Here is a 25366-nt window from a genome sequence, read left to right on the forward strand (position 1 = left end):
TGTGAGACTGGCAATGATAGTCTCATAGGAAAAGGGAGGGGCAGGTTAGGTGAGAAACCGGGAGAGCTGGGTGGATGAGAGACAGAGAGAGATATATGGCAGATAAGAGAGTGACAAAGCCAATAATAATGTTATGGCTTTCTCTCTTTTGCTAATCTACTCCTTCCTTCCTTCCTTCCTTCCTTCCTTCCTTCCTTCCTTCCTTCCTTCCTTCCTTCCTTCCTTCCTTCCTTCCTTCACTAATCTACCCAGGACTTTCCATCCCTTCTTGCCCCATTAGTGGCATAGATTCTAACCAAGTGACCCCCAAAGAAAAAGGGGGCCCACCAGCTGCTCTCAGATCTTGTAAGGTTGATTCCTCTCCATTCTGTGGACCCATTATTTGAATTAGAAGTGTGCATGGAGACATAATCTGGCCCCCATCCCCACCCATCCCCAATTTGGATCCTTCCCCACTCCATTCTCACATCTTCTTCCTCATTTCCCATCATATTGCTTACCTCACCACCCCACAGTTTTCTTTCCCATCCCCGTACCCAACCTATATTTAAATGATCATGTAAATTCAAGAAAACATATTCTAATTATTAACAGTTTATGTTAAGCAAGTAAAAAAAAACTTCAGCAAACAAGTAAGTACTGGTAAGTAAGCTGTTTTCTTAAATATCAAAGTCCATAATGTTCTCATTGTTCCACCAAGTTGACACTAGAGGTGTGCATGGTGATATAATCTGGTCCCCATACACACCCAGCCCAGTAAGCTTGGATCCATACCTACCCCAACCCCAATTGATTCTTTTCCATCCCCACCCCATCCCCAGGATAAATGGATCTTTTGTTACCGATACCGTGGATTCCCATGTATCCAATGACCCCCATCCCCGTGCATACCTTTAATTTAAGCCAGTGCTACTGCACGTTATCAATAAATCTCTTTCTTGGAAAAAAAATCTGGAAGACTTTAAATATACCAGACAGACTAATGCAGCTTTATATGAAATATAAAATACTTTATTCTTTTCTTGCATTTAAATAAAAATGATAATATAATAATTTAAAATAAAATATCGCACTGCATTAAAATGTTAAACAGACATTGAATATAAAGGCTGTGTTTTGATGATTACATTTTTCTATCTGGCAAAACATAACCTAGAATACTACAAAAGTAAACAAAACATTCGCAAGGAGGTTTTATGTGCTGTAGTATTAATCAGAGCTAGATGGTTCTAGTTGATTTTGTTGTCTAAACAGCCCAACCAGCTGTTGTTCTTCAAGATTTTCATAACTCTTTTAGCTGTCATACTGAACTCATATTGTCTGTGCCCGCTGAAGAAATACAATAGTCCTAGAAATGAAAATAAGAATAATAAGTTGAACAAGATAGAGAAAGATCTGTTTTCCTTCTACTCTTAGAAACTAACATATACATATGGGGTAGATTCAAGAAAGAGTGCCAAAAGTTAGACACAACAAAACTGAATAGTAAGCCAGTATGCTATTACGGCAAAGTTGGGTGCTGAAGCCACTATAGAATATTAGCTTAAGTTGGTGTTTGAGTGCAAAACTTTAAAGCGAACATTTATTTATTAAGCCGCGCTATAGGAACATTAGTGTTTTTAGCGTGCACTAAGCATTAACGTGGTGCTAACCATGTAGACGCCCATAATATTCCTATGGGCGTGAACACGGTTAGCTCGTGCTAATTTTTAACATGCACTAAAAACTCTAGCATACCTTAGTAAGCAGGGCCCCTAGTGCGTAAGTGCCTGACACACCCCTGGCCTAGCCATGCCCCTCCCATGGTAACGCCCCCCCCCCCTTTGCAGTTGCGCATTATAGAACATTGGTATTAAGTTTATAAAATAACGTCTAAGTGCAGTTACACAGTTAACTGCAAAATGGTGCCAAATAACGCCACTTAAGGGTCATTATTGGTAGCTAAAGCCAATTAGGCTACACTTTAACAAGTTATGCACTATTCTATAACTTGTGTGTGCAATTTTGTGCACTGGTTGCAGAATTGTACACCCAAGTTTATAGAATTAGAGGGATATATGTCAATATTCATCTGCCGTAGTCAACAGTTTTTTGAACACCAGCTGCAGTGGTCAACAAATACCCAACTATTGAGCACCGCTATTCAGATAGCAGCCAGTGCTGAATATCCATATAAGATGGCCAGTGGTAGAACTTTTGCCCAATAGTGGCCATGTTCAGTCTGCTATTCGGATATCTTGTTCAGATTTTATTTATCTATTTTTTAGATTTTGCTCACACCTTTTCAGTAGTAGCTCAAGGTGAGTTACATTCAGGTACGCTGGGTATTTCCCTTTCCCTGGAGAGCTCACAATCTGTGGGTCCCTTTTACTAAGGTGCGTAGGTGCCTACGTGCAACCGTGTGCCAAATTGGAACTACCGCCTGGCTACTGCGTGCCCTGGGCGGTAATTCCATTTTGTACGTGCATCCAAAAGACGCAGTAGAAAATATTTTCTATTTTCTACTGTGTGATGCTTACCCGGTGGTAATCGGCAATTTATGTGTGTTGGCCGCTTACCACCCGGTTAACATGTGAGATTTTACCATTGGGTGGTGGTAAGGTCTCAGGCCGAAAATGGGCACGTGCTGGTTTTAATATGCCGCATGTCCATTTTTGGCCACAAAAAAGCGCCTTTTTTCCACTAGGCCACTCCTCCACTTCTTTCCCACTTATCTAGATAGCAGACTGAATATGGCCACCCTGGCACTATCCAGCCAGTACAGAGATGGTTTGTTAGGATATTCAAAGGCATTATCTGGATCCTGCTACTGAATATCCCAGTCAGCAAGTACCGGTGTCCAGATAAGTGTTTTTGAATATTGGTCCAATAGTGGTTTTTATAAGAAGTAGTTGCCAAATTTTACCATTATTCTGGAACACAGCATGAACTTTCTGTCCAATTCCTGGAAAATCATTTATTATCCGTCTTGGTGAACTTTTGTCCATAGTCTGTCTCTCTTCATCGTAACTGAAAAAAAAGTAATTGGATCAATATGATATGGTAAATTTAACTCGCAAAATATCATAGTTTACGAGCCAGAAAAGAATGAGTGATCACTAAATAGATGTCCAGTCAGTGGATAAGGACTCAGCATGTCAAATTTAGTCTTACTTACTAAATAGTTTCCTACAAACACTTAGGGCTAGATTCAGAAAGTGGCACTCAAAAACCGTGCCGAAAAAATTGACGCCCAGCACTGTTCTACAATAATCGCCATATATAGAATCCAGGGGATAATGAGAGAAAATCTTTGGTAAATAGGCCCATTGAACTGCAGACTGTTGTTTGGCAGCAGAGCCAGAGGCGATTGCAAAAATAAGCCTGGCAGTGATTCCAAGAACCCCTCAATTAACTCCATTCTTCCAAATTATCTGTCTTCCTTATCTACAGGAATTTAAACAAGCAAAATATGTTTTTGAATAGTTTCTAAAGAGCTACACTGATTTAGAGATATACTGTAATAATTGTGCACAGGTGGACCGGGAAGAGAGCCTGTTGTCAAAAATTTACCAGCACACCACTGGCTTCAGTACAGTGTAGTAAATGCTTTTGTGGGGGGCTACAAGTGAAATTTCATGTTATTGACCTATCCCTAGTTCATTTGGTTTTACAGCATTTTAATTGTACTTTTTTTTTTTTTTTTTTGGAACACCGTATAGCTTGACATATGCTACTGCTACTCCTTATAGAATTCAGTGGGCATTTTGTAGTACAGAATCTCATCTATGAGGTACTATAGGTCAGTGATGGCGAACCTTTCAGAGACCGAGTGCCCAAGCAGCAACCCAAAATCTAATTATTTTTTGCAAAGTGCCAACAGGGCAATTTAACCTGAATAACAGAACTTTAAAAGCATTTGGCTTGCTTTTGAATAAATAATGTGATCTTTGCTGTTGCATGCATGCTGATAACTCCCTTCCCCTCCATCCATGTGCATCTCCTTCCTGTCTTCCCTTCCCTTCCCACCCCTCCCTCCATCTGCCCAACAATTGTCCTCCCCTCCATCCATCCATGTCCAGCAACCCTCCTGTCTCCTGCCCTCCCCTCCCGCTCCCATCCATGCCCTGCATGTACATCTTTTTTATTACCTCCGTTGAAGCGGCCGCGTCTTTGAAAGCCCTGCCCATCTCTAGCCTTCCCTTCGTGAGTTTGTTCCCTCAGAGTCAGTCCCGCCCTCGCAGAAATGATATCAGAAGGTGGGACTGACTCTGAGGGAACGAACTCACAAAGGGAAGGCTAGAGATGGGCAGGGCTTTGAAAGACGCGGCCGCTTCGACGGAGGTAATCAGCGCCAGCGGGGAGAACATGCGAAGGGATGTTGGGTGGGTGGGCCTGGAGGGAAAGTGGCTGGGCCTGGGCCTGTCCAGGCCCGCCCATGGCTACACCCCTGGCGATGGCGCGCATGTCAACAGAGAGGGCTCTGCGTGCCCTCTCAGGCACGCGTGTCATAGGTTCGCCATCACTGCTATAGGTCTTTCCGTCATTATATAGTTTGCTGTCTGAAATGAATTTGCTATGAAATTTCTAGTCAGATACTGAGTAAAGCAATGCAGCTTGCACTTTGCATGTTTAATAGATGAGGATGTCAGTATATTGGGTGGCCCTTCCTGCTGCCTTCATTTTGAGAAATTTTACTTGACTGCTGGTTTTGTTCATGTTTCGTAGATGTCCTACCTCCAGTACTTGTCAGCAACAAAGAAATATGTTTTCTGTCTGTCTTCATCATAAACAGCTGCATCGATTCTCTTGACAGTTCGTGGAAAGCCCAATCCGTAGATGCTCTTGGGGTAACCTTGCACTATGTCATATCCACTGAGAGCCCAATATTTGGTTCCTGTAAACAAATGTTAACTATTTATGAAAACAAATTTAAGATGATATTGCTTATTTCAGATTTTAGACATGCGTAAACTAATATTCAGATATTTGTGACCCACTCAGTGAAAAGGTACCAAAAGTGGGGTTACAAATAACAGAAATTAAGGCCATAAAAGTTCAGAGAGGCAACTTTCATTTTTGAAAGTTTTTGTGTACTATAGGGTCAGTAGAATGGATGTATGCAATATTTTTCACGATTTAGATGTTTTTTTTTTTTGTTCTACAGCAGTGGTTCCCAGACCTGGTCCTGGAGGCTCCCCAGCCAGTCAGGTTTGCAAGATATACACAATGAATATGTATGACGAACATTTCTCATTTTTTAAAGAAATAATTAGTCAATACCTGAGGCTGAAACTTTGCAGGATTTTACAGTTGATATCCCTCTATCTTGTAGTATAAATAAGTCACATACCCCACTGTGGCTATGTTTTTGCTCAGCAGATCACAATTTATTATGTATTTATTAGGATTTATTAACCACCATTATGAAGAGATTCACCCAAGGCAATATACAGCTGGCACAGCCTGACATAAAGATTATAGGCCTGGTATATTTATTTAGATTTTGCTCACACCTTTTTCAGTAGTAGCTTGAGGTGAGTTACATTCAGGTACTGTGGATATTTCTCTGTCCCAGGAGGGCTCGCAATCTAAGTTTGTACCTGAGGCAATGGAGGGTTAAGTGACTTGCCCAAGATCACAAGGAGCAACAGTGGGATTTGAACCAGCCACCTCTGGATTGTAAGACCAGTGCTCTAACCACTAGGCCACTCCGTATAGTGCTGATCAGCATTTTGCTGACTACCATTAGCGTTATTCCCAGAAAGTCACTCTCGGGCCACATCCAGCTCTAGCATTGAATTTCCCGGTATATGGAGCTGGCGAAACCATAGCTAGTTAAATGCAATATTCAGCACTTAAACCAGCTATGGGGCGCTGCATTTTTTTTTGTTACATTTGTACCCCGCACTTTCCCACTCATGGCAGGCTCAATGCAGCTTACATGGCGCAATGGAGGGTTAAGTGACTTGCCCAGAGTCAGAAGGAGCTGCCTGTGCCTGAAGTGGGAATCGAACTCAGTTCCCCAGGACCAAGGTCCACCACCCTAACCACTAGGCCACTCCTCCCTAACCACTAGGCCACTCCTCCACTGTTGCTACTATTTGAGATTCTACATGGAATGTTGCTATTCCACTAGCAACATTCCATGTAGAAGTCGGCCCTTGCAGATCACCAATGTGGCCGCGCAGGCTTCTACATGGAATGTTGCTAGTGGAATAGCAACATTCCATGTAGAATCTCCAATAGTAGCAACATTCCATGTAGAATCTCCAATAGCATCTATTTTATATTTGTACCCCGCACTTTCCCACTCATGGCAGGCTCAATGTGGCTTACATGGGGCAATGGAGGGTTAAGTGACTTGCCCAGAGTCACAAGGAGCTGCCTGTGCCTGAAGTGGGAATTGAACTCAGTTCCTCAGTTCCCCAGGACCAAAGTCCACCACCCTAACCACTAGGCCACTCCTCCGCATCAAGATAGGACTCATTTTATGCAGTCTCATTTATGCAGTTACTGTGGCCAGTTAAGTGATAAATATCGGCACTGAACTGGCCAAGTTGCTGACTCTCGGAACACCCCCAAAATAGCTGGTTTCGCATTGGGCACTAACTAGACGTTTTCAACAGATTAGTTAGCCCCAAACAACGGTTAAATTGCATTGAATATCAACCCCTACAATTTTGTTAACAACATAATTATAGTAAAATGACCAAATAAAAGCATAAATATTTATGTGTCTGTTTTGACTCGTTGACGTTTTAGATGTTTATGATTGTAAAATGGATGCTCCTGTCGCACACAACTAATTCATAAACATCCATTTCTCCGTGCCTTTTAGATTTAGAACAGGCTCTGTGTGAGGAGATCCTGTTCTAAAATACTAACAGAATTAGCTATATCCCAACTTGGACATCTCGATTCCGGTTTGTATGTTATTTCTAAAATCTGCCTCCACATATTGTCTGGACTTTCTCTAACCAGAGTGCAAATTATTGGTGCAGAACTATGAAGGAGAATCTGAAATAGAGGGTGGCAGAAAACATTTTTTTCCTGTTTTGGCAGAAACTGAATTTGCAGCCAAAATTTGACGCTCTGTTTCGGCTGACACCAAAGCCGAAAAGGAAACTGGTCCAGCCCCCAAATGGAAACAGCCCTCGCTCTTGCCACCCTTTCTCCCTCCCCCTCCCCCTGCCCCAAACAGAAGGAGCTCCTTTCCCCTGCCTGAATAGAAGAAGCCCCCCTCACCAGGTCTACTGTATCATTGGTGGTCTAGTGGCTAGTTGGGGCAGAAATGATCCCCATTTGCTCCTGCCCATACCAGCTCCATTGACAACATGGCTGCCAGGACCTACCACAGCAGTCTCATGAGACCGCTGCAGGAGGTTCCAGCAGCCATTTTGTCAGTGGAATCCAGTATGGGCAGGAGTAACTAGAGAGGAATGTTGGTGGTCTAATGGCCAGTCGGGGCAAGAACAATCCTGTCATTCCTACCCAAGTTGGCTCCAGTTTCAAAATGGCTGCCAGGCCCTCCCGCAGAAGTCTAGCGAGGCTGCCTCAGGAGGCTCCGGCAGCCATTTTGTCAGTGGAGCCTGCATGAGTAGGAGCGACTGTGGATCACTCCTACCCTGACTAGCCACTAGACCACCAATGATACAGCAGGCCCGGAGGGGGTGGGGTGGGGGGCTTAGGTGTGGGACCAGGAGGGGGGTCCTTCTATTGATTGGGAAGGGAGTGGGGGCTACAGACTGCACAGTATAGTTTTGATTTCAACCAAAAATGCACCATCCTTTCTGGTTGAAACTGAAACAAGGCTGAATCTGAATTTTGAGACCAGTTTTGATGCTGAAATTGAAACCAAAATTCAGTCGGCCTCCAATACAAAAACCCATACAGCAAGGGCAAAGTTATTCATGCTAGGCTTTATATTATGTTCTCCTATGCACAAGCGCTATTTGTTTGTTTTGGGGAGGGGTTACCTGGAGCTATACAATTATAAAGAAATGCATTACTTTTTCAAGAATGCTCCTGTTAAAAGGCAGCAAATGGAAAGAATACAACAGAGAGAAATCGTATTGAGATCTAGGTTTACCTCTAAATAGAAAAACTTGGTCCTTCTCAGGAATTTCATAGGCAGCTTGAATACCAGATGGCAAAGATGGCCAGAGCTGTTCAATTTGAATTTCTTTGGCTACAGACTGTTGGGGAATCTTGCGCCAGAAGGTCCTAATTTTAAAACAAAAGTTTAATTCATTGTAGTTCTATGAGTTCTCAGCTCAAGATTATAACATCAGTCATTAATTCTAAAAGCTGTACATACGCACACAGTTTGTCTTTACTAGTAGATTCACATTGACATTCATAATTTATTTATTTTTGCCAGGGGGAATACTGGTGAATTTTGGAAAATTCAGATGTATTTTAGCACAGTTCTTGATTTTTTTTTAATTAATAAAAAGAACAAGAAGCTGTATGTGGAACTAATGGAGCCCATTCTCTGGGATGCATGTGCATCCATGCATACAGGTGGGTCTCCAAAACATGCCTCATTAGAATCCTCTTGCACCCTTTGACATAGCCTGAAAATATGGGTTAAAAGGACAGCAAGCAAAAAAGGTTATTAGGGCCTTGTTTACTAAGCCATGCTAGAGGTACACTAGTGTTTTTAGTGCATGCTAAGCATTAGTGCGCACTAACTGTGTAAGTGCCCATAATATTCGTAAGCTTATGCTAGAAACGCTAGCGCACCTTAGTAAACAAGGCCCTAGGTAAATTCATACATACACGCACACGTGGGTTTATATAATCACTTTTTTCTTTGTTTTCAGGATATGTCAGGAGGTCCAAAAGGATTCTAATGGGGCAAGTTTTGGGTACCCACCTACAAGGATGGATGCGCTTCCCAGAGATACCTTCTAATCACTTGCAATATCCCCAGCATTGGCTTCTATACACAACACTACTGGCGTTGCTGTTCCTCTCATGATGCTCCAACTTTTGCATCCAAGCCAAACAAAGGGCGGAAGAAAACCAAGTCCAAGTGACCAGCCAAAACACAGGAGTAAGAGCTCCAAACAAAGTTTGATTGGGACCCTACACGGTCCTTGTTTCGGCATAAAAAGCCTTCCTCAGGGGTCGATATACGAATCCTCTGCTGAACGTCAAACCAACCTTGAGTGCTAGGAAAGCACGAGAATGAGGATGCTGGGTCCGCGAACAGGGACTTAGCCAAACCATCCAACAGCTCACAGGGATCAATAGAGCCAGAAGACTGCTCAGTTACCCTACACGGCTTGGAGGAGGCAGAGGTTGGCGCACAGCTAGCATTAAGGCCACAGCAAGTGTTTTGCAGATATCTGCTGGCATCTTTATATCTATATACTGTATATGGTGATTCTCTGAGCCTTCTTCCCTTCAGAAAGTAGGCTTCAAAAGTGGTAATTTCCTGATGTAAAGAAGTTTACCTGTCTTTAAAGAACATAATCTCTCCACGTAAGGTAGTGATAGCATCAAAAATCACATTTGTGTCACACGGTGAAGGGGAGGTGGGTTTCTTGGGTGGCACAGGATTTGGCGATGGTCCTGGAGAGAAAAACAATGAATGGACATATTTAAAATTCACTAAAATGTTTCAAAAATGTACATACAACTGAATTGAAAATTATTCAGGCTGTAACTGATTGAGAAACCCCATTTTCCAGCAGTATTACTATGGTTAATACTACATATCATTTCTCCTACAACATCTCCCATCTTAAAATTTTGCCCATTCATTTAGCATTGAGGCATCATTAAAAAATAATATACAGCAGTGGTTCCCAAGCTTCTCCTGGGGTTTTTGGGATGGCTTGCTTGCCCTCTGGGGTGGGTTGCTGCTGACTCCCCCCCCAAGGTGCATCACCCCTACTCCCATCCCAAGGTGCATCACCCCCTCCACCCTTCTTTCTAGCAAGGAGGTGAATGGAGCAGTCACGCAGCTGTGAGCTCTGCTGGTCCCCTGCCCCAGAGCAGGAATTAACATCAGAGGGAGCAGGGGACCAGTGGAGCCAACAGCGATACAACTGCTCAGTGCACCTCCTTGCTCCCTGCACCCTGGGTGCAGTTTAAAAGGACCCCATCCCTACGACTTAGTCACGACCATTTACACCATGTAAAACTTAGTGTAAATGCCCACGCCTTGGCACAGAGTTGGTGTTTTCTATAACTGCGCGTACATTTTAGGAATGCCTATGACCCACCCATGCTTCTCCCATGGCCACGCCCACTTTTAAGATCCACATGGTAGAGTTTACGTGCACCACATTATAGAATGTGCTTAGAATTGTGCATGTAAATTCTAATTATTGCCAATTAGTGCCATTAATTGCTTGTTAGAGTCCAATTATCAGCACTGATTGTCTTGTTAATCAATTAAGTTACCCGTGCAAGTTGGCCACGCAGCCAGAATTGCACATGTAACTTTAGTTGTCATATATAGAATTAACTGGTAAGTGCTTATTATGATTTAGTAAAAGGGCTCCTTGAATAAGCAAAGCATTATAAAAAAATGCCTATGGGCAGGAATAGATTACCACTTTCTTTAAAACTATTTTCTATGTTTTAATTTCCAATAATCAAAGGGTCATAAGTACATAAGTAATGCCACACTGGGAAAAGATCAAGGGTCCATCGAGCCCAGCATCCTGTCCACGACAGCGGCAAATCCAGGCCAAGGGCACCTGGCAAGCTTCCCAAACGTACATTCTATACATGTTATTCCTGGAATTGTGGATTTTTCCCAAGTCCATTTAGTAGTGGTTTATGGACTTGTCCTTTAGGGAACCGTCTAACCCCTTTTTAAACTCTGCCAAACTAACCGTCTTCACCACGTTCTCCGGCAGGGCCGCCGAGAGCCAGAGCCGGACCCGGGACAAGGCTGCCCCGGGCCCCCCACCACCAGAGGTCATCGCCGCCGCCGGGGTCCCCCCACCCGAGGTCGCTGGGCCCCCCCTCCACCCGCTATTGGGCCGGGCCCTGAACTAACCTTAAACGCCTCCTTTCACCACCTTCGCAGCAAGCAGCAGCAGGGCAGACCTCTCCTTCCTTCCGTGCTCCACCCTCACGGACGTTACGTCAGGTGAGGGCGGGACACGGAAGGAAGGAGTGTCCTGCCCTGCTGCTGCTTGCTGCAAAGGTGGTGAAAGGAGGCGTTTAAGGTTAGTTCCGGGAGCGACGGAGGGCGGGCAGGACGGACTGCGGTGGCGCCTGGCCCCCTCCAGAGGCCCGGGCCCGGGGACTTTTGTCCCCCCTGTCCCCCCCTCTCGGCGGCCCTGTTCTCCAGCAACGAATTCCAGAGTTTAATTATGCGTTGGGTCAACACACTTATCTGAAGATATTTTCTATAAAACAATGTTGCATTAGATGTTTATTATAACATAAGATCTATAAAGCTCTACTTACCATAGAGGGCCTGAATGCCATTAACATCATCTTGAGGTAGGTGGAAATCACGAGGGTTGTTGTAAGAATAAGTGGGATACATCAAGGCAGCAGGATTACTGGAATGAGAGAGACCCAGGGAATGGCCAAATTCATGAGCAGCAACAAGAAATAAATTGTATCCTAGGAAGGAAATTTTATTCAGTATTTAATATTTTATCACCAAAGAAGCCAAGCAACACTTTCCAATTTATATTTGAATGACTATATTTTTTCCATTTATATCTATATGCAAATCCATACCTGTCTCTTTATTGCTACATCTCTATCTGCGTTGCAATAATCTTATTAAAGAAAATTGTTATTTATTTTAAGAAAACAACCCTCAGTGCATAGAAGTATTTTAAAAGTATCTACTTGTTGCAACAAAATGACTTTATTCATATTTTCAAAATATTAGTGAAGAATTTAGTTATTATAAAGTAAAAGTAAAATATTTAATCAATACTTAAAAACATAAAACGTCAATCCAAGCAGATCAAATGTCCATCAAGCTCAGCATCCTCTCTCCAACAATGGCCAAAGTTCCTGGCAGGTACCAAAGAACAGATCCTTTATTTTATTTAGTTTTTATTTTATTTTATTTATTTATTTTATTTGGATTTTGCTCACGCTTTTTTCAGTAACAACTCAAGGTGAATTCAGGTACACTAGGTATTTCCTTGTCCCTGGAGGGCTCACAATCTAATCTAATTTCGCAGCTCCCTCTCATGAATAAGTGATAAACTTTCTGACATCTACTTGACTACTAATTATTTGTGGACTTCTTTTTTTAGGAATTTGTCCAAACCCCTTTTAAACCCAGCTATACTACATGCCTTCACAACATACTCTGACCACTAATCCCAAAGGTTAATCAACCATTGAATGAAAAAAGACTTTCTCCAGGTTGTTTTAATTCTACATAAGCATTGCCATACTGGGACAGACCGAAGGTCCATCAAGCCCAGCATCCTGTTTCCAACAGTGGCCAATCTAGGTCACAAGTACCTTTCAAGATCCCAAAACAGACCAATATATTTTATGCTGCTTATTCTAAAAATAAACAGTGGATTTTCCTCAAGTCCATTTTAGTAATGGTCTATGGACTTTTCTTTTAGGAAGCTATCTAAACCTTTTTTTAACCCCGCTAAGCTAACCGCTTTTACTACATTCTCTGGCAACGAATTCCAGAGTTTAATTACACATTGAGTGAAGAAATATTTTCTCTAATGTACTACTTTCTAGCTTCATTGCGTGCCCCCTTGTCCTAGTTAGGCAGAGTAAGTGTGACTGCTTGCCACATGGAACTTTGAACTATTGCACCAGTATAGAACATGTAGAAGTGATTTAATTTTTCACTCTTTCAAAAAATACAAAGTCCAGAGGATACTCAATGAAATGACATGGAAATACCTTTCAAACAAATAGGAGGAAATATTTTTCACTAAAAGAATAGTCAAGCTCTGGAACTCACTGTAGTAGGATGTGGTTTGAACAAGTTCCTGGAGGAAATGTTCATATTGAGATGGACATGGGGGAAGTCGCTGCTTGTCCCTAGGACTGGTGGCATGGAATATTGCTCCTAATTGGGTTTCTGCCAAGTACTTTTGAACTGGATTGACCACTGTTGGAAGCATTGGCTAGATGGACCATTGATCTGACCCAGAATGACTATTCTTATGTTCTTATGACTTTTAAAACTGTAATCTATAATAAACTAAAGTGATCTTATATCTCAGATTCCTTGCCTACAGTTGTTTTCTATGGTTGCCCTCAAGAACAAATCTTTCCTGCCCCAGATCTTTTGGCATGATTGCTATTGAAAAATCATTGTACAACAGCAGACAACATTGGCCATTTCACTGCTAAAGATTAGTAGGAGACTTGATTACCATATCAATATAGCCATAGATGATTAACTTGTTTTGATTGTGAGCTGCTGAAAATTCTACTGTAAATTAGTGGTATCTATGTGTTTTTAAGCAAATATCTTCATAATCTGATATCACAGATTTAAAATTTATACAATTATTTTCTTATAACAAGTGAACAAATATCTCTGAAATTTGATGGAACAGATTTAGAGCATCCTAATATTGATCTTACGGTTCTTAAAAATTCTGTATTATCTAACTAGCACTTAGGGCTTCGTATACCAAACCGCACTAGCGATTCCTGTGCGGCAAATGTGAGGCAGCCCATTCAGAATGAATGGGCTATGGTGCATTTGCCACGTCAGGAATCACTAGCATGGTTTAGTAAAAGAGGCCCTTAATGTGCAGTGGTCATCAGTCACCCTGCCTGTTAAAATACTGAAATCATTAAGCTGTTTGAACCAGGGGCGTAGCCAGACTTCGGCAGGAGGGGGGGTCCAGAGCCTGAGGTGAGGGGGCACATTTTAGCCCCCCCGGCGCCACTGACCCCCCTACCGCCACACCCCCCCTGGCGCCAACCCTTTTAAACCCCACTTCCTGCCACCGCTGTCACCGTCGGGTACCTTTGCTGGCAGGGGACCCCAAACCCCGCCAGCCGAAGTCCTCTTCTTCTGGCACGGCCGCATTGTTGGCTGATGTGCAAGGCTTCGTTCTGGTTCTGTGAGTCTGACGTCCTGCATGCAGGACGTCAGACTCACAGAACCAGAACAAAGCCTTGCACATCAGCCAGCAATGCGGCCGCTAGCTGATCTGCAAGGCTTCGTTCTGGTTCTGTGAGTCTGACATCCTGCGAGCAGGACGTCAGACTCACAGAACCAGAACAAAGCCTTGCAGATCAGCCAGCAACGCAGCCACGCCGGAAGAAGAGGACCTCGGCTGGCGGGGGTTGGGGTCCCCCGCCAGCAAAGGTAGCCGACGGCGATGGAGGGTTGGCGGCGGGAGGGGGGGTCGAGAGGGTCATTGGCAGTGGGGTCCAAGGCCAAATCTAAGGGGGCCCAGGCCCCCGTTGCCCCACGTAGCTACGCCCCTGGTTTGAACTGTGCATACATTTGATGCTTTTTCTTTATGTATAACTCTAGTAAAATAAGCTGGCCTGTACTACAATATTCTGATAAAATGCATAACGGATATTTTTTGACTTACCAGCTGAGCCTTTGGTCCAGTTTTCATCTTCATCAAAGTGGGCATCTCCACCAATATCCTCGCTGGGTGCAAAAGCATGAGCAAGAGTTCCACTTGGTCCATCAAATGGATAAAAATCACCATGAACTAAAACATTAAAACAGACAATAATAAACTCACTAATACCATGAGATGAGGGAGTGAAATACATGCTATAATTGTTATGATTTAAGGTATAGTACCTCTTGCTGCAAAGGAGATCTGGATATCAGAAATGCCATCATAAATCCTGGTGAATGTCAGTGGTGTCACATCACTCCAAACCTTAAGGGCTTGCTGAATTGCTTCGTCCACATCAGCCTGTTCCATATCTGGTGTGTAATTTAAAATTCTTATCCAACAAGAAAGAGTGACAAAAAGTTAGCGTTATGGGAGTGTTCATATGCTACTCAATGTGCTTAAGCAATATTGCTTTCAGATGCAGGAAAGAACGTTTGGAAACTTACCTGTATGTGAGTTTGGTTTTTTTCCATAAGGGCCGTCCAGGGAAAGTGCTGTAGTGTTCAACGTCAGGAACGCCACATCTGGGCTGTTGCATCACTTCAATTGTCTCTGAATCCAGCGAGCCTGTCACTTCCAGTCCAAAGAAATCTTGCATTTGCCGAATTTTCTCAGAGAAAGGACTGCCGCTCTTTCTTTCAACTTTCTTGCCATCTGTTTCAAGGTCGTAGTATCTTTTCAGATATTCCTGATAAACACAAACATATCTCAGTGGACACATTTTTGAGAATTTATCATTATTCTTGTCAACTCCAGCTGTACCTAAGTAGTATACAGGTCTCTTTTCTTGCAACATAACAGCTGTTTTCATTTTCTTGGTTATAATACTGACGTTGGTAGCGATTTTAATGTATATAGTTGTCTTTTTTTAGAAACAAAGTATCCACATTCTACTAGAAAATTTGCACAAAGCTATTTGTGTTTGCAAATTATAACAAATATAGAATGTTTTTCTTAGTAATGGCATACAATGTGTGATAATAATTGCTTTTCATTATTTTTCATATTAAACAATGTATGTGTATATGCAGACACACACACATATATATATTTATTTATTTATTTATTTTATTTATTGCATTTATATCCCACATTTTCCCACCTATTTGCAGGCTCAATGTGGCTTACAATTTTCTGTCATGACTTATGCCATTTCAGAGTAAAGATACAATTGGTAATAGATATATAGCATGGATGATCAAGTGAACAGTCAAGTAACAAAGGGAAGAACATACGATAGGTATCACACATATTGAACATGAATGACATAATAAAATTAACCAATACAGTATAGGGAGAAAATGCTCCGATTGTTAATAAATGATGGCGAATTATGATTCAATCATGAGTCTTTATGGTATATCATGTTAAAGAGATGCATCTTCAGTGCTTTGCGGAAGTTAATTATGTTGTGAATTATTTTCAGGTTAAGTGGTAGAGCATTCCACATTTGTGCACTCAAGTATGAAAAGCTGGACGCATGTATTAATCTATATTTTAGACCTTTACAGCTGGGGAAGTGAAGATTTAGGAATGTGCGTGCTGATCTTTTAGCATTCCTAGGTGCTAAATCAATAAGGTCTAACATGTAGGTCTAACATGTATATGTATATGTACAGCTATTTATAAATACATATATAGTAGCAGTTTCCATGTAAAAGTCAATTAACAGGAAAAACAAATTTTCCTACAAGTTTCTAAAATTCCATTTCCAACAGAGTATATCATTGTAAGGTGTAGTAAGCAGATATAAATTAAGAACAATGGACATGGATCTACTCATTTCTTTAGTGGGTAGAACATATTCAACTTACCTCGGCAAAATTCACATCCTGCTCTTTAACTTCTGTTTCGGGAGCTGTGGGGAATGCATGAGAGAAAGCCAGGGAAAGTATCAGCAGAAGGATCCTCTTCATTCTGCTTTCTGCTCTGCTGGGAGTGGTTTTAGCTTCTGAAGTAGGAGCACTTGATCTCTGTCTATCTACCTTTCATATGCCTCTCTATTTATATTACCTGCAAGGCTAGTATTGCTGCATGATTCACACTTTATGACTTCCTCCAAATCACAGCAACGGAAGCAGGCAGGGCATTGGTATTGCTAGAAAAAAAAAGGGTGACACTGCCCATGTTGGGAAAAATTCTGTGAATGTCGCAATCCTTCCATATGATTAATAGGCAGGAAAGGGTTTTTACTAGAAAAGGATTCTCTGAAATTTCAAGACAAGCAGAAAAACTATGGGGTCCTTTTACTAAGGTCCACTGAAAAATGGCCTGCGCTTCTGCCCCCCCCCCCCCCCCCCCACCGCCACTGCGAAGGTACTTTGGCTGGCGGAGGGTCCCCAACCCCCGCCAGCTAAAGCATTTGTCCCGTGCTGGTCTCACATCGCCTGGCACCCTGTCCTGTTTTCAGTCGCTGTGCACGCTCGTTTTAATGAAACTGAGCATGATCGCGCATGCTCAGTTTCATAAGAACGAGTGTGCACAGCGACTGAAAACAGAACAGGGCGCCAGGCAGTGTGAGACCAGTGCAGGACAAACACCAACCCCTGCCAGCCAAATCGGGGGTCCCTGAGCAAATTTGGGGGGGCCCAGGCCCCTGAAGCCCCCCGTAGCTACGCCACTGATTGGATTATAAGGCAATTAGGGGCCCTTTTACAAAGGCACAGTAGTCTCTACGCACGTGCAGTGCACGCCAAAATGAGACTACTGCCGGGCTAGTGTGCCCTCCTGGCAGTAATTTCAGATTTGGCATGCACCCGTAATGCCAGGACAAATTATTTTCTTATTACCTACCACGCACAGCATTTCCGGTGTTAATCGGCAGTTGATGCGTGCCGACCGGTCACCGCGCATGTAGGGTGTGAGCCCTTACCGCTAGATCAATGGGTGGCATTAAGGGCTCAGGCCGTAAATAGGCACTGGTTTCAATTTTACCACAGGCCCTTTTCCCGACCCATTGAAAAAAAGCCCTTTTTTCCCAGACGCGGTAAAAACTGGCCCGGCATGTGCCAAAAACATGCGCCCACATTACCGCAGGCCACTTTTTACCGAGGCTTAGTAAAAGGACCCTTTATTTTAAGTTGGACTTTTTACATATGTGTGCACATTTTTATTGGGATACGATGGGGGGGGGGGGGGGGGTTGTAGATAAAGAATTGTTTGGAAAATATGTTTGAATAATTTGTAATAAAATTTGTGTACCAGTTATTTTAGTGTGCTCTCTTTATGTATTAGATGATTTGTATGACAGAGCTGTTTAGTATTGATCCTAGTGTAAATTTCAAGTCAATAATTTTTGCCACGTTGCTTGAGAATGTTGTATTTATATCTATGGACTTCTTAGCAGTTAGTACATGCTAAGCTTTAATAAAAGGCCCTTATAATAACTACAGTAGGAGATTTATCCTGATGTCTTTTTTTTAATATTGTATATACACCAAAAGGTTAAATAAATGTTATATTATGGAAAGAATATAATGTGATGACATAAACAGTATTAAGGTACTGTATAATTGATTCTATAATAATAATTATTATTAATTTGGATTTTGCTCACACCTGTGTTCAGTAATACCTCAAAGTGAGGTGCGTTCAGGTACGCTAGTTATTTCCCTGTCTCTGTAGGGCCAACAATCTAATGTTTGTATCTGAGGCAATGGAGGGTTATGGGTGAGGAGGCGTCCGAGGCCTCCTTTTACCACCGCCGGTAAAAGGACTTTTTTTTAATGGAAATGGTGGTCCAATAAGTGTAACACTGGCCACACAGCCATTTCAGGGGGGAGGGGGGAGCTCATACTGCCTCCTATTTAGGAGGCGGTAAGGGCTCTTGCGCTAGCCTGGCGGTAACCGGGTAGCATATGACACTGCCCGATTACTGCCAGGTAAGCCCCAAGTGCTAAAAAATAAAAAAGAATTTTTTGGTGCCGGAAATGCCATGTGGTGGGAATCGGCACTACCATTGGGCTCCCTCCATAGCCTGACGGTAGGGCCAAATCGCTGTGCGCCAAGCCTGCGGTAGCCCTGCCGTGGCTTGGTAAAAGGGCACCTAAGTGACTTGCCCAAGATCACAAGAAGCAGCAGTGGGATTTGAACTCAAAACAGTATGAATATAATGATGGCACATTTCTAAGCAGCTTGATTTTCATGATTGCGAGCAAAGGCTAAATTTCTCTATGAAAATACATTTGCCTGGTTGCTGTTTAGTTCACCTAAATGAGTGGAAATAAAGATCAGTCCTAAAAAAAACTATTACATACAGTGATACCTTTGTATTGGATTACTGACACATTTCTTAGCTCCTGAAACCACATAAGGTAAGACGGCACATCTGTGCACGTCTGAGAGCAGGTGTGCATGATGTGTGTGAGTACTTTGTACTTTCCCTTTTAAAACTGGTATAACTTATGCACATTTCTGCTAAAAAAAATTAAGAAACTAGCTATAAAATCACCTTAAATGTTCTTAATTCCTGAAATATGAATTTAAAGCATATGTGCTCAATCATATTTTGAATGTCAGTATTCTAATTTCAAATTTTAAAAATGAAATATCACATATCCATTGTATCCAATATCTGCTATACTGTGTAGACAACTCTTTTTCCTGTTTGTGATGTTACCTTTAAATTTACTTCAGTATGGCATTTAATAGCGCTTAGTCAGTTGGCTAGCCCAGCATCAGGCATAAGAACATAAGAACTGCCATATTGGGTTAGAGCAAATCTGGGGCGTAGCCAGACCTCAATTGGAGGGGGGCCAGAGCCCAAGGTGGGGGGGGGGCACATTTTGGACCGCCTCCCTGTTGCCACCCTCCCGCTGCCACCTCTGCTCCCCCTGCTGCTTCTGACTCCCTACCGCCACCGCTGCTACCCCCACCGCTGCCACCACCGGAAGGTACCTTGGCTGGTGTAGGGTCCCCAACTCCCACTAGCTAAGGCATCTGTCCCACGCTGGTCTTACATTGCTGGCACCCTGTCCTGCTTTCAGCACCATCCACACTTGTTTTAATGAAACTTGTTTCATTAAAGCGAGCGTGCACGGAGCTGAAAAACAGGACAGGGTGCCAGCAATATAAGACCAGCATGGAACAGATGCCTTAGCTAGCGGGAGTTGGGGGCCCTGGAGCCATGGCCCCCTATAGCTACACCACTGGAGGGACTGTCTCTTCATGTTCAAGTGTACAGCGTTGCGTACGTCTAGTAGCGCTATAGAAATGATAAGTAGTAGTAGTAAATGTCCATCTAGCCTGGTATCCTGTTTCCAGCAGTAGCTAATCCAGGACGCGAGTACATTGTAGGATCCCAAAAAGTAGCAAGACTCCGTGCTTCTTACTCCCATGGAAAAGCAGTAGCTACCCCCAGGTCTACCTTAGCAACAATTTGTATGGTCTTTTCTTCCAGGAATTTGATCAAACCTTTTTTGAACTAAGGCGTCCTTTTACTAAGGTGCGCTGAAAAATGGCTTGCGGTAGTGTAGGCGCAGGTTTTGGGTGCATGACGATCCATTTTTCAGCGTGCCTGTAATAACAGACACTTTTACTAAGCTTCATTAGCTGTTAACATGCAGTTTAGCATGCTGTAACAGCCAATGCAAGGATGACTTGCAGTAAAAAAAATCTATTAGCATGCGGTAAGTCACACATTGATGGAGTTTTTGGTTAGGCGGCATTACTGGACAGAGCATGAGCAGAGAGTGGATATGGAAAGCTCCTTGCAGTTAACTCATTAGACTTACCATGTGCTAACTAATGTACTGCTAATGCAGAGGCACTTATCTCATCCCAACTAAGAGATGCTAAGTGCGTCTGCATTAACAATGCATTGGTCCTGTGCATTAACAGCAACATTAATGTATGGCCCTTTCTAGTTGCTGCATTAGATCTGGATTTGGCGCATGGTAAAATCCTGCATTAAAGCACATGGTTAGATTCTATGGTGCCAAAAAATTTGTGCTGAAAAAAATCACTATTCTATAAGCTGCATTTAAAATTAGGCATGGTTTATAGAAAGTATTTATGCCTGGGAATCATGCCTAACTTTAGGTGTGACCACTTGCACCAACTGAAGCGTGGTTCAACTGTACGTGTCTACTACTATAAATCACTTCTATAGCGCTACCAGTCGTACAGAGTGCTTTACAATTGAACATGAAGAAAGACAGTCCCTGCTCTAAAGAGCTTACAATCTAAATCAGGACAAACAGACAGGATCAAAAAGGATAAGGGAAGGACAGACAGAAGGACACAAGGATAAGATAAAAGTAACAAGTCAGGAGTCGAAAGCAGCATCAAACAGGTAGGCCTTTAGCTCGGATTTGAAGGCAGCCAGGGATGGAGCTAGACGTAATGGCTCAGGAAGCCTATTCCAGGCATTATGTGTGTACCCCTGTTATTCTATAACAATGCACATTAATTTTAGGAATGTCCCTGTTCGACCCATGACACTCCCATTTCCATGCCCCCTTTTTCAAATCGCACATAAAATTTATATGTGTCATTTAAAGTAAGCATAGTATCATAGTAACATAGTAAACGACAGCAGATAAAGACCTGAACGGTCCATCCAGTCTGCCCAACAAGATAAACTCATTTTACATGGTAGAAGTCTGCCCTGCACCAGTTTTATTCTCCAAATACCGGCGTCGCCACCCAGTGTCCGCTAAGATTCCATAGATCCATTCCTTCTAAACAGGATTCCTTTGTGTTTATCCCACGCATGTTTGATTTCCATTACCATTTTCATCTCCACCACCTCTTGCGGCAGGGCATTCCACGTATCCACCACCCTCTCTGTGAAAAAATACTTACTGACATTACTCCTGAGTCTGCCCCCCTGCAACCTCAATTCATGTCCTCTAGTTCTACCACCTTCACATCTCCGGAAAAGGTTCATATGCGGATTAATACCTTTCAAATATTTGAACATCTGTATCATGTCACCCCTGTTTCTCCTTTCCTCCAAGGTATACATGTTCAGATCGGCAAGTCTCTCCTCGAACGGTTTGCAATGCAAAACTCATACCACTTTCGTAGTTTTTCTTTGCACCGCTTCCAGTCCTTTTACATCGTTAACCAGATACGGTCTCCCAAACTGAACACAATACTCCAAGTGGGGCCGTAAAGAGGAAAAGGAGGAGGAGGTGTCGATCCTTTTGTTTTAAAACCTAAAACGGTTGTCATTCAGCAATCAATCTGCTGTTCTTAAAAATAGGATAAAGGTGAAAGGGGATAGACTCAGGAGTAACCTAAAGAAATGCCTCTTCAAAGAAAGGGTGGTGAATACATTGAACGGCCACCTGGTGGAGACGGATAGCCTGATATTCAGACAGTGGGAGGTAGTTGAGTTGACTCCCGTGGTCAGCACTGAGCCCAGGCCATTTCCAGAGACCGGAATTGAATATTCAGCTGTTTTTTGACCGATTTCAACTTAACCGGCCAAGCCAATATACAGAATTGGTCGGTTAAGTTGAAACCAGCCAAAGATAGGCCTGCTATTTTTGTGGCCTACTTTGGCCACCAAACTTAGCCAGTGATGTGTTGAATATTAACGGATATCCGGTTATATCGCACAATATAAGCAGTTATCTGCTAAGTGCTAACTGGCAATATTCAGCAAGGGAAAAGCAATGATCTCCTGCTAAATATTGCTGGATAGCCGGTTAAGTCGAATTTAACTAGCCAGGAGCCATTTCTGGACGTTTAAATGGTTTTAAATATCGGGCGTGAAGACTGTATCTGAATTCAAGAAAGCTACACATAATCTCTAAGGGAGAGGAAGGGATAGTAGATGGCATGGATGGGCAGCCTAGAAAGGCCACGTGGTCTTTATCTAACTTCATTTTTCTCAGTTTCTATGATCTGCACTTAAGCATTCCTGGGGGTATAGCTTGGACAGAACAGAGGCCGAGTTGCAATATAAGTGCATATTTTATAAATTAACTCATGCACACACATTTACACCTTTTTCAGAGCAGATGTATGTATCAGCATTAGTGCACTTTTGGGGCTGGTATTGGAAACATGTTTGTAAAAGGGACAGAGGCACCTATGTTGTATTTATAAAACAGGCTTAAAACAAGCACCATTTAGACTGCTCACATAAGTATATAAAATTATCCCCACATGCATAGGTTTATGCATACATATTCCAGCCAATTCTGTGTTGACACATAAAACACTTATTACAATTGTCTCCAAATTCTAAGCTCATTATTTGCCTGGTCATTTGTGCCAGTTATACAATGATATTCAGCTCCCTCTACTTTATTTCTCTAGTTGGCCTCTAGACCAGAGGTTTCCAAAATGTTCATGTTTTAATCACTAAGACTCTCATTCACCCCTTTCTCTCTCTCTTTACTTCCTTTTCCCCTTATTCATATCCAGTGCATCTTTTCTAGCAAAAAAGGTGCCGGTACTCCAATGCTAGGCTACCCTTCAAGGGTGGGGTGATCACTGAGGGATCCACCCTACAATAGCCAGGCCCCCTGCAACCAGTCTCAGAACCTATGACAAGGCAGAATTGGTATGTAGAGCCTGAGCTCTTTCATTAAAACTTGGGGTTCCTTGGGTCAATTTTAGCAGACAATGAAAAAGGTGCTGGTACTCAGTACCCCCAAGTACCCCCACAAAAAAAGCCCTGTTCATATCTTTCTCTTCCCCTCACAGACTCCATCTTAGCATCTTGTTACTCTCCTACTGGTGGAACCTAACCTTCCCACCTGCACATTTTCAAAGCATGGTCTGGCCAGCTTTTCTCCTTTGGCAGGGCCTTGGCCTTCACATCAGCAGCATTCTTCATGGCACAGATCAAGCAGTACTTTTTTTTCATGCTGTCAGAGCCTGGCATCGCCACCAGTGATTTTTGCCAATGCATGGGCAGGGCCGCCGAGAGACTAAGCTGGGCCCAGGGAAAGGCCGCCCCACTGCCGCCGCCCCCGCCCCCATCACTGCCCTTGCCCCCCCCCCAACGATGCCCATGCTGCCGCCCTCGCCGCACCCACCACCACCACCACCACCACCACAGCTGCAGTCCCCGATCTCACCTGCCTGCCCTTGGCTCCATCTGCCACCAGGTCCCCTGCATTAAAATTGGCAGCACCTCAGCTCCATTTGGAAAGGCAGATCGCCTCCCTTTGGGCCTTCCCTCACTGTGTCCCACCCTCGTCTGATGTAACTTCCAGTTTCCACGAGGGCGGGACATAGGGAGGGCCCGAAGGAAGTTGATCTGCCTTTCCAAATGGAGCTGAGGCACTGCCGATTTTAATGCAGGGGGCCCAGTGGCTGATGGAGCCGAGGGCAGGCAGGTGAGACCGGGAACTGCAGCACCAGCGACCTGACCCCAGCGCTGGGCCCCCCTTGGAGGCCCGGGGAATTTTGTCCCCCCTGCCCCCCCCCCCTCTTGGCAGTCCTGTGCATGGGTATGGCTGGCTCGTCTCACACTGGCCAAATGTGGGAAACTCTGCCAACCTTTCTGCTACAGGAAGGATTATGATGGGCTGGAAAAACGAGTTCTGTGGCCACATCAGGCCCCTGGGCCATAGTTTTGTGACCCGAGCTCTGGACTTTCTGCTCACCACTGCAAACTGAGAAATCAGGAATGGAAATAGCTTCCACCTCGTTTGATTATTTCCCTATGCAATAATTCTATAAACTTGTGGTTAGCAAGCAAAGTTGCACATACATGTAATTTAATTGCTTAATCGGCTGCTAATTGGCATTAATGACCAATTACTGGCTAGAATTAGACTTAATTGGTACTAATTGGCACTAATTAGCAGTTATGCATGTAAATGCATTAACAGGCTAATGCTCAAAATATAATGCCGGCGCTAGAGGTAATTAGTGCCAGACTAGTGCCGGCATTGGTGACGTCAAAATGCTCAGAGGGCTCTAGTGCGGGAGACAATATGCACACCCAAAGATTAATGCAAATACCATGGAAATGTAGTCAAACAAATGTTAATGAAGTCATTTCCTATTCCCTCCCAATGCTCAGAGAACAGTGCACAAAACAAAGCTGCCCTTACCGCTGAAAGCCTAACGTCAGCTTGGAGCAGGCATTGGGTTGTTTGAAGAGAGGATTTCTCATGATTCTTTCTTTAAAATCTGCCAGGTTTGATTTCTTTTGGAAGTGGAAGAAAGCCTGTGCAAGCCCCTATGTGCCAGTAGTGAGAAACAAATGTGCGTGAGTCCGAACAATGCTGAAAGTGAGAGCACAAATTGGTGCCTGTTTCCTGTGCTTAAATATAAGCCTTCTAAGTAAAAAAAAAAATTGAAAAGCTTATAGTAACATAGTAACATAGTAGATGACGGCAGAAAAAGACCTGCATGGTCCATCCAGTCTGCCCAACAAGATAAACTCATATGTGTATACCTTACCTTGATTTGTACTTGCCTTTTTCAGGGCACAGACCGTACAAGTCTGCCCAGTAGTATTTCCCGCCTCCCAACCACCAGTCCCGCCTCCCATCACCGGCTCTGGCACAGACCGTATAAGTCTGCCCTCCACTATCCTCGCCGCCCAACCACCAACCTCTCTTCCCCCACCTGCTCCGCCACCCGCTCCGCCACCCAATTTCGGCTAAGCTTCTGAGGATCCATTCCTACTGCACAGGATTCCTTTATGCATATCCCACGCATGTTTGAATTCCGTTACCGTTTTCATCTCCACCACCTCCCACGGGAGGGCATTCCAAGCATCCACCACCCTCTCTGTGAAAAAATACTTCCTGACATCTTTTTTGAGTCTGCCCCCCTTCAATCTCATTTCATGTCCTCTCGTTCTACCGCCTTCCCATCTCCGGAAAATATTTTTT

At 43.4% G+C, this 25366-nt stretch overlaps 1 protein-coding gene across 1 annotated transcript; it reads right to left on the reverse strand.

Annotated features, from left to right (window-relative positions):
* Positions 1-1026: 1026 nt before the first annotated feature.
* Positions 1027-16554, reverse strand: LOC115468491 (matrix metalloproteinase-18-like). Its single transcript, XM_030200247.1, has 10 exons — positions 16370-16554; positions 15002-15243; positions 14738-14886; positions 14517-14642; positions 11419-11580; positions 9444-9561; positions 8072-8205; positions 4717-4876; positions 2906-3009; positions 1027-1348 (listed from the first exon to the last, which is right to left on the reverse strand). The coding sequence occupies exons 1-10, from the start codon at positions 16469-16471 to the stop codon at positions 1230-1232; spliced, it is 1416 nt and encodes a 471-aa protein (XP_030056107.1). The 5' UTR covers positions 16472-16554; the 3' UTR covers positions 1027-1229.
* Positions 16555-25366: the final 8812 nt, after the last annotated feature.

The sequence above is a fragment of the Microcaecilia unicolor genome, chromosome 4, assembly GCF_901765095.1.
Source record: "Microcaecilia unicolor chromosome 4, aMicUni1.1, whole genome shotgun sequence".
NCBI classification, from domain to species: domain Eukaryota; kingdom Metazoa; phylum Chordata; class Amphibia; order Gymnophiona; family Siphonopidae; genus Microcaecilia; species Microcaecilia unicolor.